Source organism: Pseudophryne corroboree, chromosome 3, assembly GCF_028390025.1.
Source record: "Pseudophryne corroboree isolate aPseCor3 chromosome 3, aPseCor3.hap2, whole genome shotgun sequence".
Lineage (NCBI taxonomy): Eukaryota > Metazoa > Chordata > Amphibia > Anura > Myobatrachidae > Pseudophryne > Pseudophryne corroboree.
Window position 1 is genome coordinate 706,376,165 of NC_086446.1, and position 18,720 is coordinate 706,394,884.

General features: G+C 46.4%; 1 protein-coding gene across 1 annotated transcript in view; it reads right to left on the bottom strand.

The window, feature by feature from the left end:
- LOC135056654 (alpha-2-macroglobulin-like) overlaps positions 1 to 18,720 on the bottom strand; it is a 222,886-nt gene that overhangs the window by 177,203 nt on the left and 26,963 nt on the right. The window contains exons 5-7 of the mRNA XM_063962100.1: positions 17,214 to 17,234; positions 15,800 to 15,956; positions 2,477 to 2,561 (exon numbers count right to left, since the gene is read on the bottom strand). Of these exons, the coding sequence (XP_063818170.1) occupies positions 2,477 to 2,561; positions 15,800 to 15,956; positions 17,214 to 17,234 (263 nt within the window). The remainder of the gene's footprint in view (positions 1 to 2,476; positions 2,562 to 15,799; positions 15,957 to 17,213; positions 17,235 to 18,720) is intronic.

The window sequence follows — 18,720 nt, forward strand, 5'->3', positions numbered from 1 at the left end:
ATTAAATACATATGATTTTTACCGAAACTCATTGGAATTGGTATCAGCATATATATATTGCATTCAGTATTTTGACCATTGATTTAGTCTTTCCACACGACCACGGAAAGAGGGCGCCCCGGTTACACCATCTCACACTTTCATTTTTGTCTTATACACAGTGTCTTTAAACGCAGGATCACTCGTATTCCTTCTCCTCTTAGACTCGTCCCGGCATTGGTGTAGAGTTTATACGTGGATGTGTAAAAAATATATATATATATACACACACGTTTCAGTAACTTTGCTCTTAAAAGTGATTAAGTGCCAATAAGTGCAATATTTGCAATAAAGTGGCTCTGTGCAGTATAAAGTGCTATGGTGCTAGATAAATAAGGGCATTAGAGAGACTTGTGCTTTTGTGCTGACCCACTATAGGTAAAGTGCTTTTTTACCAATTTATGGGGGTGCAACACCGGTCTTTAGTGGGCAAAAATTAAAGTAAGTTGAAAAACAGCACTCACATTAATACTGCACTCAGTTGGGTAATTCCCACGTTCAATCAGCAATATTAGGATGCCTTGAAAATAAAAACAAAGCTCCCATATGGGAAAGAGAGAATCTCTGATAGTGTAGTATTGTTTAAAAAAGGATTTTTAATAAAGAATGCATAAATGACAAGAAAAATAGATGGACTCGTACAATTTCTATATAAACATTGTGCTTATCTGTTGTTTCTCATATAGAGAGCGGGGAGCCGGTCAGTGTCCGGTGGGTGCCCAACGCATTTTGTCCCTTTTTCCGTTATGGGACTTCCTCAGGGGTCATCCTGATGGCGAGGAAATAAAGCCTCTAGATGTTGATATTATCTGCTGAGGTCCGTGTCTGAATTCTAATCCCGTGAGCCACTTTCAAGTATACTGTATATGGACCCCTAAATCGGGTACCTAAGAGGGCACCGGGTAATGTGTTGACTGAGACTGGCAGTGCTGCCCGTATATGATATATACCTGTATATATATATATATATACACCTTATATTGTAGATCTTGTGTGAGATTATCATTTTATAACAGTTATAAACAGTTCACTGTGCCTTATGCAGATACATGCAATAACGTACAATTTATATGCTAACGTTGGGGAGGTGCCATAGTAAAATGACGCCTCTGCCATCTGAGAGCTGCATACAAGATGCAGCACTAGATCACTGTGATGGCCGCAGCCAGGGCCGAAACTAGGATTCCTATCACCCAGGTAAGGCAATAATTTGGCACCCCACCACCCCAGTGGCCACAATCCCTGGCAGCAGAGTAAGGAGGGGCAGATTGGCCATAGGGCTCACCAGGAAGATTCCCGGTAAACCGACATGGCTACATGGTATGTTATACCTCTTGTGCTTCCCATGTCGGGCCACTTCCACAAAAGTTTACAGGACCCGTGATGTGGGCTGCAAGCTTAAATGCATTGTAAAATTCATGAAGGCTGGGTGAAAGCAGTGACTGGACTTCCCTGCCTACAGCCTTGAGAGGTGCTGCGGAGCCCGATCACCTAGGCTGCAGGGGGAGGAAGTGCGTGCAATAGCTGCCTCGGAGGAGGTAGAAGATGATGCTGCCTGCCTAATCAGTACAGGCTGTCAGCTGCTGACAGTCAGATAAGTGCAGCCAGAAATGCTTAAAGTGTACTGGCCTGCCACTAGGCCTCCTATTCATTCTCTGGTTGGCCGACACAGCAAAGTCCCAGCGCCCCCTTTAAGCAGGCACTCAGTTCACATGCCCCCTACCCCCCACCCCCCAGTTGTGGGCGTGCCACAGAGCTCGGCTGGAGCTTACTCAGTCTAGCCATCGGAACTCCTCTCCTTGGGCCAGGAAATCTGCCTCCAAACACACAGACCTAGGGCTGGGATACCTGCACAATGAGGTCAATATACCCCCATTTTGTAAATTGGGCACTGTTGCAGCATGTGATGTTGTCGCACTTGATGCCAACTTGTGTGCAGCTATGAATCTGTCCCGACTGTATATATTTTATGTGGTTAAATCTGTGTAAATGATTTTGGCACTATTGTGCAATGCTAGGTACACACTGTGCAATTATCAGACCCATCTCACAGCTTATTGTGCAGTGTGCAGACAGCACTTGGGGCAGACGTTCACTCATACATGTAACAGATTGGCTCCCGACATCCGGAGTGCTGCACAATGTTCGTCAGTCCCAATAAGCTCATGTTGTGTGGTAAATGCAGTGTGTACAGAGATCTGCCTAACAGCATGTAAAATACATCACACCAAGAAAATCATTGTTCATATAGGAACAATATTTGTGTAGTGTGTATTCAGGAAATTGAATGTTTTCAGGATTGTCTCATCTGTCAGAAACAAATTGTGGATCATTCATCTTTCAGATGTGTGCCTAGCTGAAATAGCTGGAGATTTAGTAATAATAAAAGGGGAGGGTATGAGTTTGAGGAGTCACACTATAGAAATACTGTTCTTACCTGCCACAAGTCTCCAGGTGAAAGGATTTATCTATCACTGCTATAGAGGATGGTACATTCAAATGCAATTCAAATCTCTTCAGTTCTGAAAGAAATAGAAAGAGAAATTAAAATTATATACTGTAGAGGATTATGGGCACAAATGACAGTAGAGATATGGATAATATTATGACATATTGCGAGTTACATTTTTCTTATGTCATTAGGTTATAAGTCTGCCCCACACAGATCAATATGATGTAAAATGTTTAGTGTAGTTCATTAGAATGTATTTCTCTGAGGACATACTATGACCAGAAGACACAAATAACTGAACAGGGATTCATAAATAATGCCTTTTGTATGTGGCTGTTTATTAATTACATCAAGCTGAACACAGCAGTGGTAAGCAGGATTAAACACTTAGGTGTCTAACTAAAGGGTGTATTCAGACTGCAAACAGATCTCATAGGCCAAACAATATGCTATCTATTTTGACTGAAATTGTGTATTTCTACACTTTCGAGGAGCTTTAGAAATCCTAAAATACATGACATTAGTGTGTTGGTTAGGTACAATTTGGGAATCACTAGCATGTATAGGTTGAATGAAACGAGCACTCTGACCAATCACACCTCCCAGCTATGTTATATTTAAACTCATATTACAGCCTAAATAATGGAAATTAATGTGAACATACCATATTTCAGATAGTTATTACACAGGGGACATTATGTACAATTTTTTGTACTTGAGTAAAAAATTATGTGGGCATTCCTAGGATGAACTGGTCAGGAAGTCATCAGAGATTTGGTCATTACACCATCTATGGAGTAGAGGGATAGGTGATAATATTTGTGGAAGTTTGTTGATCTGTGTCAAACTAGGAGGTCAATTTGAAGGTGATAAGTTTTTACCTGCAGTTTCTGATGCTCCCCCTCAGCCAGAGAAAGCTGCATGTTATATTCTGTAACTTTTTTCCTTTTTATTTGAAATTGCAACACGTTTGTCTATGTAATCGGTTACTCTTCATATACTGTAATGTCTATAATCAAGCATTGTACTTCTTTTGTAAATAAAGTATTCCTTTATTAGTCACTTTTATAAATTGTCCAGAACCCAATTTTTGAGGAAGCTATTTGATCACTAAGGTTATACTATAACTTATTAGCTAGCTGTGTGGCAGTCTGTGTCGTCGAGTCTGCACAGTTGTGATAGAGTGTAATGGGTGAGGGCAGTAAATAGGTGTACGGTACAAAAGGCAGAGAGACAGACTATCCATTGTGAGTATTATATTCAGCTCTTCCTGCGTTATATCAGGACATGGGAATCTGCGGGATTGGTCAAGGTTATTCATTCATTTTCACTATGACTATAGTCAGTGAAAATTCAGAGATACCTACTGGGGTCCCTGACAACGACCAACTTAGACTCTTTCCATTCACTTCATTTCTCTATTAGATGGACAAAGTGGTTCTTATCTGCTGTTAATTGCTATGTTTCTATGTTTAACTAGGAATAATAAGATTTTAAACCTACCAGTAAATCTTTTTCTCCTAGTCCATAGAGGATGCTGGGGACTCCGTAAGGACCATGGGGATAGACGGGCTCCGCAGGAGACATGGGCACTAAAAAAGAATTTTAGGAATGGGTGTGCACTGGCTCCTCCCTCTATGCCCCTTCTCCAGACCTTAGTTAAAGAAACTGTGCCCAGAGGAGATGGACAGTACGAGGAAAGGATTTTTGTTAATCCAAGGGTAAGATTCATACCAGCCCACACCATTCACACCGTATAACTTGGGTTATATGAACCAGTTAACAGCATGAAACACAGCATCAGTCAGAGACTGAACAACACTGTAACATGACCCTTATGTAAGCAATAACTATATACAAGTCTTGCAAAAGTAGTCCGCACTGGGACGGGCGCCCAGCATCCTCTACGGACTAGGAGAAAAAGATTTACCGGTAGGTTTAAAATCTTAATTTCTCTTACATCCTAGAGGATGCTGGGGACTCCGTAAGGACCATGGGGATTATACCAAAGCTCCGAAATGGGCGGGAGAGTGCGGATGACTCTGCAGCACCAATTGAGCAAACATGCGGTCCTCCTCAGCCAGGGTATCAAACTTGTAAAACTTTGCAAAGGTGTTTGAACCCGACCAAGTAGCAGCTCGGCACAGCTGTAATGCCGAGACCCCTCGGGCAGCCGCCCAAGAAGAGCCCACCTTCCTAGTGGAATGGGCCTTAACCGATTTTGGTAACAGCAATCCAGCCGTAGAATCAGCCTGCTGAATTGTGTTACAGATCCAGCGAGCAATAGTCTGCTTAGAAGCAGGAGCGCCAACCTTGTTGGCTGCATACAGGACAAACAGTGCCTCTGTTTTCCTGACCCAAGCCGTTCTGGCCACGTACATTTTCAAAGCCCTGACTACATCAAGGGACTCGGAATCCTCCAAGTCTCCCGTAGCCACAGGCACCACAATAGGTTGGTTCATATGAAAAGATGAAACCACCTTGGGCAGTGGCGTCATAATGGGGGGTGCGGGGGGTGCGGCCGCACCCAGTTGTCACCCTTCAATGGGGTGACACCAAAAAGAGCTGTACACCCGCCTGGCCTGACTATTTTCACCGCCGCAGCGCCGCCGGGTCTGTACTGCCGCAATCTATAGATGCCGGGTGCAGTACGTCACTCCCGGTGACGTCATCACGCACGCCGGCACTGCAGGGCAGGCCATTCTGGGATGGTAGATGTATCCTGGGAGGGAGAATGGGAGTCGAGTGCATGGTGCCCACATGGGGTGCGCCCGGCTCCCGTCTTTGTAGCTAGCAGGGTACCCGTCTCTCATCCCTGCCTGCCACCGCCGGAGCACCGCCGGGCGTGCACAGAAGATGCACCTGGATCTCGTCCCTGCTGCTGAAGCAGCACCGCCGGGCGCGCACAGGAGATGCGCCTGGATCTCGTCCCTGCCACTGAAGGAGCACCGCCGGGCGCTTGGTTCCTGTACCTGCCGCCGCTGGAGCTGGTAGACTTTAAAATTAAATGATAGTCTCCAGTATGTTTCTCTCCAACCCAGTGTCCCCAGTCTGTCCCTCTCCCACTCTGCACCCTCTCCCACCCAGTGTCCCAATCTCTAGTATGTCCCCCTCCCACTCTGCATCCTCTCCCACCCAGTGTCCCAATCCCTAGTCTGTCCCCCTCCCACTCTGCATCCTCTCCCACCCAGAGTCCCAGTCCCCAGTATGTCCTTCTCCCACCCTGCATCCCCCTCTCACCCAATGCCCCCGTCCTCCTCAGTCCCTTCCTCCACCTTGTGTCCTCCCTCTCACCCAGTGCCTCTTAAGGACACCCCCTTTCTGATTGGCCACACACCTTTTTTCCCGGCATCTGCCACAGTACCCCAATCGAGTGGACACTACCCCTTTCAATTTTCCATACCCCCACTTCAAAATTCCCTCTTTGATCTCTGTGTGTGTGTGTATGTGTATATATATATATATATATATATATATATATATAAAAGTATGTGTATATATATGTATATATATATATATATATATATATATATATATATACATACATACATACATAGCAAAGTAGAAGAATGCGGCACTCAAAGGACTTCATTGAAGACAGCAAGCTGGTTTCATTTATTAACTAAATTTCGTCAGGACAAGATGTCCTGACGAAATTTAGTTAATAAATGAAACGTTGACCTACAAGGCTGCGCTGTCAGCTTATTTCCTGAACCAGCTTGCTGTCTTCAATGAAGTCCTTTGAGTGCCGCATTCTTCTACTTTGCTATTAACCACTACATTCGGCACCTGGGCATCTTTACTGCTTTTACCTGGATCATAAGGAGTGCCAGTCTCTGCATAGCTATATATATATACATACATACATACATACATACATACATACATACACACACACACACACACACACACGAGGAGGTCCATGGGGGGGGACACCATGAGTTACCACACCGGGTCACACCAACCCTAGTGACGCCTCTGACCTTGGGCAAGAATTGAGGATGAGTCCGCAATTTTGCTCTATCCACATGGAACACCAGATAGGGGCTTTTGTGAGACAAAGCCGCCAACTCCGACACTCGCCTAGCCGAAGCCAAGGCTAACAACATAACCACTTTCCAAGTGAGATATTTTAATTCCATCGTTTTAAGTGGTTCAAACCAGTGGGATTTAAGGAAACTCAACACCACGTTAAGGCCCTAAGGCGCCACCGGAGGCACAAAAGGAGGCTAAATATGCAGCACTCCCTTCACAAAAGCCTACTTCCGGGAGAGAAGCTAATTCCTTCTGAAAGAAAATGGATAGGGCCGAAATCTGAACCTTAATGGAGCCTAATTCTAGGCCCAAATTCACTCCAGTTTGTAGGAAGTGAAGGAAACGGCCCAGATGGAATTCTTCCGTAGGAGCATTCCTGGCCTCACACCAAGAAACATACTTCCGCCATATACGGTGATAATGTTTAGCTGTCACGTCCTTCCTAGCCTTTATCAGAGTAGTAATGACCTCATCCGGAATGCTCTTTTCCGCTAGGATCCGGCGTTCAACCGCCATGCCGTCAAACGCAGCCGCGGTAAGTCTTGAAACAGACAGGGCCCCTGTTGCAACAGGTCCTGTCTTAAAGGAAGAGGCCACGGATCTTCTGTGAGCATTTCCTGCAGATCCGTATACCAGGCCCTTCACGGCCAATCTGGAACAATGAGAATTGTCTGTACTCCTCGTTTTCTTATTATTCTCAACACCTTGGGGATGAGAGGAAGAGGAGGAAACACATAGACCGACTGGATCACCCACGGTGTCACCAGGGCGTCCACTGCCACCGCCTGAGGGTCTCTTGACATGGCGCAATACCTCTGTAGTTTTTTGTTGAGGCGGGACGCCATCATGTCTATTTGGGGCAGTCCCCACTGACTTGCAATCTGTGCGAAGACTTCCTGATGAAGTCCCCACTCTCCTGGATGTAGATCATGTCTGCTGAGGAAGTCTGCTTCCCAGTTGTCCACCCCCGAAATGAACACTGCTGACAGTGCGCTTACATGATTTTCCGCCCAGCGAAGAATCCTGGTGGCTTCCGTCATTGCCACTCTGCTCCTTGTGCCGCCTTGGCGGTTTACATGAGCCACTGCGGTGATGTTGTCTGACTGAATCAGAACCGGTCGATCGCGAAGCAAATTCTCCGCTTGACGAAGGCCGTTGTATATGGCCCTCAGCTCCAGGACGTTGATGTGAAGACAAGTCTCCTGGCTTGACCAAAGATCTTGGAAGTTTCTTCCCTGTGTGACTGCTCCCCAACCTCGGAGGCTCGCGTCCGTGGTTACCAGAATCCAATCCTGAATGCCGAACCTGCGACCCTCTAGAAGGTGAGCACTCTGCAGCCACCACAGGAGAGATACCCTGGCCCTGGGGGACAGGGTGATCAACTGATGAATCTGTAGATGTGACCCGGACCACTTGTCCAGTAGGTCCCATTGGAAAGTCCTCTCATGGAACCTGCCGAAGGGAATGGCCTCGTAAGACGCCACCATCTTTCCCAGGACTCGAGTGCAGTGATGCACTGACACCTGTTTTGGCTTCAATAGGTCCCTGACCAGAGTCATGAGTTCCTGGGCCTTTTCTATCGGCAGATAAACCCTTTTCTGGTCCGTATCCAGAATCATGCCTAAGAAGGTCAAACGAGTCGTAGGAACCAACTGTGACTTTGGGATATTGAGAATCCAGCCGTGTTGCTGCAACACCTTCAGCGAAAGTGACACGCTGTTCAACAACTGCTCTCGTGATCTCGCTTTTATGAGGCAATCGTCCAAGTATGGGATAATTGTGACACCCTGCTTGAGCAGGAGCACCATCATCTCCGCCATTACCTTGGTGAAAATCCTCGGGGCCGTGGAAAGCCCAAACGGCAACGTCTGAAATTGGTAATGACACTCCTGTACCACAAATTTCAGGTACGCCTGATGAGGTGGATAAATGGGAACATGAAGGTATGCATCCTTTATGTCCAGGGATACCATAAAATCCTCCCCTTCTAGGCTGGCTATGACCGCTCTGAGCGATTCCATCTTGAACTTGAACCTTTTCAAGTATAGGTTCAAGGATTTTAAATTTAAAATGGGTCTGACCGAACCGTCCGGTTTCGGGACTACAAACAGGGTTCAGTAATACCCCTTCTCTTGCTGAAGCAGGGGAACTTTGACCACCACCTGTTGAAGACACAATTTGTGAATCGCAGTTAAAACTATCTCCCTTTCTGGGGGAGAAGCTGCCAGGGCCGATTTGAAAAACCGGCGAGGAGGCACCTCTTCGAATTCCAGCTTGTACCCCTGGGAAACAATTTCTATTTCCCAGGGATCCACCTGTGAGTGAACCTAGATGTGGCTGAAAAGTCGAAGACTTGCCCCCACTGGGGCAGACTCCCTCAGCGGAGCCCCAGCGTCATGCGGTGGATTTTGTAGAGGCCGGGGAGGACTTCTGCTCCTGGGAACTAGCTGTGGTAGGCAGCTTTTTCCCTCTGCCCTTACCTCTGGCAAGAAAGGACGATCCTCGTACTCTCTTGTTTCTATTTGACCAAAAGGACTGCATCTGATAATGTGGCGCTTTCTTAGGCTGTGAGAGAATATAGGGCAAAAAATTTGATTTACCTGCAGTAGCTGTGGAAACCAGGTCCGAGAGACCTTCCCCAAACAATTCCTCACCCCTGTAAGGTAAAACCTCCATATGCCTCTTTGAGTCGGCATCACCTGTCCATTGCCATAGGACTCGTCTAGCAGAAATCGCCATAGCGTTGACTCTAGAACCCAGTAGGCCAATGTCCCTTTGAGCATCTCTCATATATATGACAGCATCTTTAATACGACCCCGGGTCAATAAAATGGTATCCTTATCCAGGGTATCAAGTTCCGCCGATAATGGTATCCTTATCCAAGGTATCTGTCCACGCTATCACAGCGCTACAAACCCAAGCCGACGCTATCGCCGGTCTGAGTAAGGTACCAGAATATGTGTAAATGGACTTCAAGGTAGCCTCCTGCTTGCAATCAGCAGGATCCCTGATGGTAGCCGTATCTTGGGATGTCAGCGCCACCTTTTTGGATAAGCGTGTCATTGCTTTGTCCACCCTTGGGGAGGATTCCCACCGTATCCTGTCCTTATTCGGGAAAGGATGCGCCATAAGAATCCTTTTGGGAATCTGCAGTTTTTTGTCTGGAGATTCCCAAGCCTTTTCAAATAACTCGTTCAGCTCATGAGACGGGGGAAAGGTTACCTCAGGTTTCTTTTCCTTATACATGTGTACCCTTGTGTCAGGAACAGGGGGGTCCTCTGTGATATGCAAAACATCTTTTATTGCAATAATCATATATTGAATACTTTTAGCCAATTTTGGCTGTAACTTTGCATCATCGTAGTCGACACTGGAGTCAGAATCTGTATCGGTATCAGTGTCTACTATTTGGGATAGTGGGCGCTTTTGAGACCCCGAAGGTCCCTGTGACATAGGGGCAGGCAGGGCTTGACACCCTGTACATTCCCTGGACTCAGCTTTGTCCAACCTTTTGTGCAATAAATTCACATTAGCACTTAAACATTCCACATATCCAGCCAGTCAGGTGTCGGCATTGCCAACGGAGACCCCACAGTAATTCACTCCACCTCCTCCCTAGGAGAGCCTTCTACCTCAGACATGCCGACACACGCGTACCGACACACCACACACTTAGGGAATCCTCTTATCTGAAGACAGTTCCCCCCTAAGGCCCTTTGGAGAGACAGAGAGAGAGTATGCCAGCACACACCCAGCGCTAATGACCCAGGGAAAAAGAACACAATATGTTTACTTAGATAGCGCTGTTTATCTGTATCTGCGCCAAATTATGTGCCCCCCCCATCTTTAAAACCCTCTTTCACTGTGTAAGCAGGGGAGAGTCCGGGGAGCTTCCTCTCAGCGGTGTGCTGTGGGGAAAAATGGCGCCGGTGAGTGCTGAGGAACAAGCTCCGCCCCCTCAGCGGCGGGCTTCGGTCCCGCTAAAAATTTTCAAAACTGTTGGGGGATCTCTTATATACAGTGCCCAGCCTGTATATATCATTTTAAGCAAGATATGGAGGTTCTTATTGCTGCCCAGGGCGCCCCCCCTGCGCCCTGCACCGTTACAGTGCCTGCCGTGTGTTTGTTGTGTGGGCGTTACCACAATGAAGATCTGAAGTCTTCTGCCGCCACTGAAGTCTTCTTTTTTCACATACTCACCCGGCTTCTATCTTCCGGCTCTGCGAGGAGGACGGCGGTGTGGCTCCGGGACGAACGGCAAGGGTGAGACCTGGGTTCCATTCCCTCTGGAGCTAATGGTGTCCAGTAGCCTAAGAAACAGAGCCTAACGTAAAGTAGGTCTGTTTCTCTCCCCTCAGTCCCTCTATGCAGGGAGTCTGTTGCCAGCAGGCTCCCTGAAAATAAAAAACCTAACAAAATACTTTCTTTTCAGGAAACTCAGGAGAGCTCCCGGTAATGCACCCAGTCTCCTCTGGGCACAGTAGTAAACTGAGGTCTGGAGGAGGAGCATAGAGGGAGGAGCCAGTGCACACCCATTCCTAAAGTTCTTTTTTAGTGCCCATGTCTCCTGCGGAGCCCGTCTATCCCTATCGTCCTTACGGAGTCCCCCGCATCCTCTAGAACAGAGGTTCTCAAACTCGGTCCTCGGGGGCACACACAGTGCATGTTTTGCAGGTAACCCAGCAGGTGCACAGGTGTATTAATTACTCACTGACACATTTTAAAAGGTCCACAGGTGGAGCTAATTATTTCACTTGCGATTCTGTGAGGAGACCTGCAAAACATGCACTGTGTGTGCCCCCGAGGACCGAGTTTGAGAACCTCTGCTCTAGGACATAAGAGAAATGTTATTTTTCTGTACAAATCATAACTCCACTCTGTGTATTTCCTGCACTGTAAACTCTACTTGAAGTTATATTATCTGTTAAGCAAATTAATGTGAATCAACATACAGTATCTGCACAGGTTTTAAAATATGTCATTTAAAAGTATTCTAGTCAATAATTGTTCGAGATCACTTTTAGATTTGGATCATAATCATCCCTTGCTATGTACAGTTGCTGCAGATTTCTATGTTGAATTATGTGGATAAATGTAATATCCTCCGAGTTCCAGAGGTGCGGGAATTTTGTGCGAGTCTGCCGCTTTTTTTAAAGAGGCAATCATTTACAAGGCAAAACCAGGTTGGTTTTGCCTTGCAAATAATAGTTTCTTTAAAAAAAGGGACAGACTCGCACAAAATTCCTACAAAACTGGAACTCGGAGGTTATAACATTTAGCAAAGAAGTTTATGACCATGTCTAGTATTGAGGTCATGATGGGTTGGCAATATGTTTTTATGGTTGTACAGAATGTATCAATAACATCAGTGGTGGAACTGTGGTCCTTACACATGGACACAAGATTATACCTACCTCCAAATGACAAGGTCATCCAACTCCACTCGTGCAATTAACAGGCTCACTTGTCTCACTTTCAAAGAGATGTGCAGACTGTGGTGCAGCTTCATTCAAGGTGTTGTTATTTCTTCTTACTGCACCAGGGACTTGTAGTCAAGGTAGGCAGGAGAGGCAGAGCCTACCCTATCCTCCCTGTCATACTCCAGACACTTGGTATAAAAATTATTATAATAATACAAAGAAGATATTTATAACTTATAAACATCTTCTTTGTTTATTGCAATCCTTAAAACTTACCAGTTTTGTTGAGATCCCTGGAGCTGCAGGGAGACAAGAGATGAGGCAGCAACATCTCTGCCTCGGTTCTACAGTCAGGCACTGCTTTGCAAAGCTGGGGGCGGGGTCACACTACGGGCATTAACGCTGCACAGAAAGGTAGAAAATAGAGGCATGCCCCTGAGCGTGGGGGTGGGCCTTGTGCTCTGATGAACACTTGGATGTGTTATGTGACCAGGAAGTGCACTGTAGTCAGAACTTAGTCAGCAGCAGCAAGAGATGCAATGGACACTGAAGCTTAGTGTAGTGAGAAGAGAGTTACAGTGAGTAGGGGGTGAGACAGGCTACCAGCATTCTAATGGTTACAGCAGAAAGATATTGCACATAGATAGATGCAATTTTGGTGGGCTTTTGTGGGTGGTAAAAGAGGGTCATGGGTGTATCGTGGTCAGCAACTGCAGCTACATACACTCTCAGTGGGGTGACCATCTGCCGTGAAATTAACATAAAGACACAGTTATGCTGCTGTAGAAGACACAGTCTGGCTATCAGACTATGAAGATGGAATACATTCAGCCAAACATCGTGCCATTATGACAGTGGTACTAATCGCATATGCAATAACATATGCGATTAGTACTGCAAAGGATAATTCTTATGATAAAAGCTGTCCTTTGCTATGTGCTCCCGTCACTGGACTTCCAGATATTGGCCCATGGAATCCAGTGACGTGCGGTGAGGTCACTGGTTGGGGAGGCACTGGCAGCTATCAAGCCCACCCCCCCCCACCCCGAAAAAAAAAAAGTGTGGTCCCCCGACACATCAGTTGAACCAGCACTAGGCAGAACCAGCCAGGGGGAGTAATGCCATAGCAGGGGAGACACTCAGTGTGGGGTCCCCTGCCATAACATTAATCATCCCCCCGAGCCAGTCAGCCCAGGGTTGGAACTCCTCGGAAAGTGGGAACCCCAAAAAATAAAAATGGGGTCCCCCCTCCCGAGCAATAACCAGCACTGGGCTGATAGCACAGTGCTATGATCCGCACCCCTGGTGGCGGTGGGTGCGGGGTTCATTGTATGTTAATATTGTTCTTTCCAGGTGGCCTACAGGTCCCAGCATGCTGGCACTTGGAGAACCACAAGTGCCAGCATGCCCGGACATAAAGGGCCCGCTGGCACCTGTAGTCCACCTGTAAAGAAAATATTAAAATAAAACACCACACTTCTTAAAAATAAGTTTTATTAAACTGGATCTTCACCTGGGGGCGGCGGCCTTTAAGCTCTTTTGCGTGGCTGTCGCCTTCCCAGGGCTTCCTGCGTCTTCACCTGGGGGGCGCCACATCCCCAGGGCTTCCAGCGTCTTCACCTGGTGGGCGGCGGCTGCTAAGCTCTTTTGCATAGCCGCCGCCCATCCAGGACTTCCGGCGTCTTCTTTCTTCAGGAGCTCTTCACAGCTCCTCCTCCGCCGTCGGACTGACGCTCCTCTGCCTCGCGCTGACTTATATAAGTCAGCCGTAGGGGGCGGGGTGATGACGCGGCGAGCCGTGATTGGCTCGCGGCGACCATCTTGAATTTAAAAAATTACGCTGAGGCGCCATTTTTTAAACTGGTACTGCTCCGCTGCCAAACTCTGCAGGCTAAAGGTAAACTTCCGCCGCCCGCACCGCCGCCGCAACCCGCTGCCTGCACCACCGCCGCCCGCACCACCGCCGCATCCAGCCGCCCGCACCTCCTCCGCCAGCGTCGCCCACACAGTGATTGACAGCGGATCCAGTGACGGATCCGCTGGCCAATCACTGTGGCCTCACTGACAGGGACGTGCTTTCATAGGTTGAAAGCACGTCCCTGTATGAAAGCGGCACCTCTAATGGTGCCGCTTTCCCATATATTTTCAATGGGCTTTTACTGCCCATGGCTAGTCCCCGCCCGTGCCCGCCCCCCTGCTCCCATACCTTTCCCCAGAGACAACGGGAAGCACCACGATCGGTGCCTCCCAAACGCATAAAGAGAGGAGCAATGATAAGAATATTAAGAGGATACATATGACACAGAATATATGTCATATGCATCTTCTTTGTATTATCTTAATCATTAATGACAGGGGAGGCACTGCCTCCCCTGACTGCACGTCCCTGCTGGAGTCCATCAACACATGCGCAGAGTGACACGGCACACATGGGGCATGCTGGGAGGGATCCCTCTGACAGCACAGTGCGGAAAGAAGCCCATAGGCTTTTATAGGGTAATGGCAGCAAAAGTTGGTGTTACTCTCCGCACAGAAGCCCCGGCATGTGGGGCTTAGAGAATATGCAAATGTGGTAAAAACCACCGAAGATGGGTTTTTTACCGCATTTTATTTAGTGCATACCACTGTACATCTGCATCTACGTCACCAGTGTCCCATGTCTGCACAGAATATAATACAATTATGATTATGTCTAGAACTAGTCAGGGTTGGACAGACCCACAGAGGGATAGGGGATCTCCCCAGTGGGCCCCACTTCCTATGGCAGTGATGGCTAACCTTGACACTCCAGCTGTTGTTGAACTACACATCCCAGCAATGCCCTGCATCAGTTTTAGCATGGCCAAATAACAAAACTGTAGCAGGGCATGCTGGGATATGTAGTTCAACAACAGCTAAAGTGTCAAGGTTAGCCATCACTCTTTTAACGGGACCTTTTCCTCTATTATGATTCAGGTTCCAGACCATGCACTGAAGTAATACATTGTTACTTTATTAGTGGGTCATTTACTTGGCACAGCAGGACCACGGACTGGTGAATGACATGGATCCTTATCACTGCATCCTACCCCTGTGGGCCCATTGTGCCCCAGTCCAACACTGGTTCTAGATGTACAGATGGAGCCTCCGTTATCTTTGCTGGCTGAGGCGCACACATGCACTCCTGGCGTGACTAGGCGATCCATCTGCCTAGTCACTCCGGGAGTGCACAGAACCGCTTCCCATTGTAAACATCTCTGTCTGGGCCCACGCGCCCAGCCGGACAAACACGCTCTCCTTTCCAGTGAATGGGGAGCATCTCCGTCCGGGCGCGCGTCCCCATCCAGACGGAGACACTCACAGTGACTAGGTGCACCCAGGTGGGCTCGCCTAGTCACAGATAGAGCCACGACTAGCGTGTCTCCATCTGTACATAATGTGGTCTATACAAAGTATACAGATTCCCTGGCATAATAAATTATTTCAAATATTAGAAATGGCAAATTGTGAAGAGTTGGACTAGACATCATTTACATGGGTCATGTTTGCTGTATACACTGTGCTATATGCACTTATACAGGTTATATACATAGACCTAGGGACATCAATAGGGATTACAGAACTCTGTGACAATAGTAGTAAAGTTCCTCAGGATATAAACTATGAAATAGTAACAAATACAGTATGTTATACTTTATGATACACAATTTATGTTCTGCAAATCATAAACTTGCAGATGTTGGCAAAGCATAGACTTATTTATACACATTGTTGTGCAATTTTACTATTGTAAATTTCATTATAACCATATGTTAGCATATTTATTTTTTATATGTAAATCTATTACTACGCTTTGGTTTATTTGCAACTTACCATATTCAGACACAGTAAAGTGTTTTGTACATTCAGAAGGTATGGCAATATTATATACTCCAAAAGATAGTTCATTTGACAAAGGGAAAGTGAAATCAGCAATCCCATGGTTAACAGGTGCATTCAGCCATTGTCCAATGCGGTTCTGGTTTGGATCCTGTGAGCAAACAGAGTAAAGATAGATCTGTTGTAATCCATTGTGGCAGAGGCATTACTTGTGGGATGTAGGGGGTGTGGATAGTGCCGGATTACCAAATAGGCAGAGTAGGCACCAGTCTTTGGGCTCAGCACCTTTTATGGGCCCCCAACCACAGATCAATATAATATTAATTTGATTTTGAAAACAATTACAATTAAGCTTTCTTAAATTGTTTCCAAAAAATGAATCAACTCAGAGAAGCTAAAACCTTACATCAAAGACTCTATAGAGAAAATACTGTATTAATGTAATGTACCCATTAACAACTTAAAGTACATAAATTATAGACCTCAGATTCACATTACAGTTTCCAGATTGTAGACTGTTAGTTGGTAAATCTAAACGTATTAGGAGGTAATTTGCGAGGGAGCCCCGACATTTAGACTGACTAGGGGCCTCCACAGGGTTTAATCCGGCACTGTGTGAGGACGGCACCCGGGTGTCAACCTTCTAGGGGGTGACACCAAACTGCTGACTCCTCCTCAGTGAATGGGAGATATTATCGTGCAGCGCCCAGCTCGTGTCACTGTAGAGGAGCCAGCAGTGCAAGCGGAGTGTCTGGGGGGCAGCCCAGCATTACGGGGAGCACTGGGTACACCCCCAGAGTGATGTAAACATTTGATAAGTTTAAGATTTTGTAATAGTTTTCCTGGTAACATCAGCAGTAACATTTAGTAGATACAATCCAAAATACAGGAGCACATAACATAATAAACAGAAAATAATAAAAGCAAAAATGACTGTGGTCTAGATGCATAATCGCTTAGAGAGAGATAAAGTGGAGAGAGATAAAGTACCAGCCAATCAGCTCCTAACTGCCATGTTACAGGCTGTGTTTGAAAAATGACAGTTATGAGCTGATTGGCTGGTACTTTTTCTCTGTCCATTTTATCACTCTCTAAGCGATAGTGTATGACTTGGGGGTCTATTCATGAAGCAGTGAAAAGAGTAGAGAAGTGAGCCAGTGGAGAAGTTGCCCATGGCAACCAAACAGCTGCTCTGTATAATTTTATAATATGCAAATTATACATTTTACTTCAATGCTGATTGGTTCTTCTCCACTGGCTGACTTCTCCACAGTTTTCACTGCTTCATTAATAGACCCCTTGATATGATGGACCTTTTAATGTAAAAGAAATTTTTGTCTTGTTCTTCGACCCACATAAGTGGTTAAATTAAAACATAATCAGATCAAATTGATAATGTAAAACATACCTTTAGCTCAATCACAGGAAACTGATGACAAAGAAAAAGAAAACAGCACAGTGAAAATAAATTCTTAATGACTTCATAACTATGTATTAGATACATGCAGTCAGGCAAACAGTATACAGCAGTATCATTGCTTCATCTCACATAACACTGGGGGTAAAAGCACTAATCTGTATTCTCAAGAATTTTACAGCCTCATTACGGGTTTAGCAATCAGAAACAGATGAGCTGTATACAATACATACAGCAGGGTATGACTATGAGTCATACTTCCCTACTTGTCCCTCTCAATGAGGGAGAAAATGCTCTGTTCCTGGACTTTCCTGGTAATTGGGTGCAGACAGGAAGGGTCTGAAGTGTTAAGTGCTAAAAGTGCCTTAGTGCAAAGGTGGCTCGAAACTCCAGTGCATTTTCGGCACTCCTGTCCCTTCCAGTTCCAGGGGCACAAAACACCTCGAGCTTCTAGCTGCTCCCGACCTCTCAGCCAGACCAAGCTTCATACCCACTCTGTGCCAGGGTCAACCCCTAGTACGAGAGAAGATACTAGACCGGGCCGTTCTCCACTCCACGCAAGGGGCCCTATTTCATCCCCTTAGAAGGACGGTGGATACTAAGCCCAGTTTTTCTCCCCTCTCGACCAGAGGCATTGCCACACTCCAGCATGGTACTCCACAAGGTGTTTCTCCATTCCACATCTAGGAACCTCTCACGCTCCTAGTGTAAGAACAGGTACTCCACCAAGTGTTTCCCTCGAGCAGGTACTACACTTGATCTTAGCCAAAAGGCTAGTTAAGTGATAAGAAAGGTGTTTCACCACAGGTGATGGCAATCATACATTACCAGGAATGTCCAGGAACAGAGCATTTTCTCCCTCATGGAGAGGGTCAGGTAGGCAAGTATGCTATGAGTGTCAAACGCAATGTTAATGTCAGATAAAGTTGATTGAATGTTTTCTCCTGCGCACGCCTCTATATCGTTGGGTGGTGACTGGGAGGTGACAGGGAAGTGGCTATGTGGACACATGGAGATGGTCCATCTTATGGGTGCATCATGTCAGTGTCATGGGCCTGGTGCTTAAGTGGCTCTGTGCTCAGACGATTAATCACTCACATTGGAAGCCATACTGTGATGGACAATATGCACCTCGCATGTGGCTGATGCAAATTGAGACTTTAAGAATAATGGTTGCATTTAAAGATGCCCCAAGCAGGATTTTGCCATCTAAAGATGCACAAAGTGGGCATCTTAGTCCTTGCACATGCAGACACATGCTTGCACATCAGGGAGGGGCTTGTACACCAGGGAGGAGCTTGTACACTAGATTAGGGCTTGTACACCAGGGAAGGGCTTATACACCAGGAAAAGGCTTTACACCAAGGAGGAGCTTGTACACCAGGGAGGAGCTTGTAAACCAGGGAGGGGCTTGTACATCAGGAAAAGGCTTGTACACCAGGGATGGGCTTGTACACCAGAAAAGGGCTAGTATCAGTATTTGCATAAAGTCGCCTAC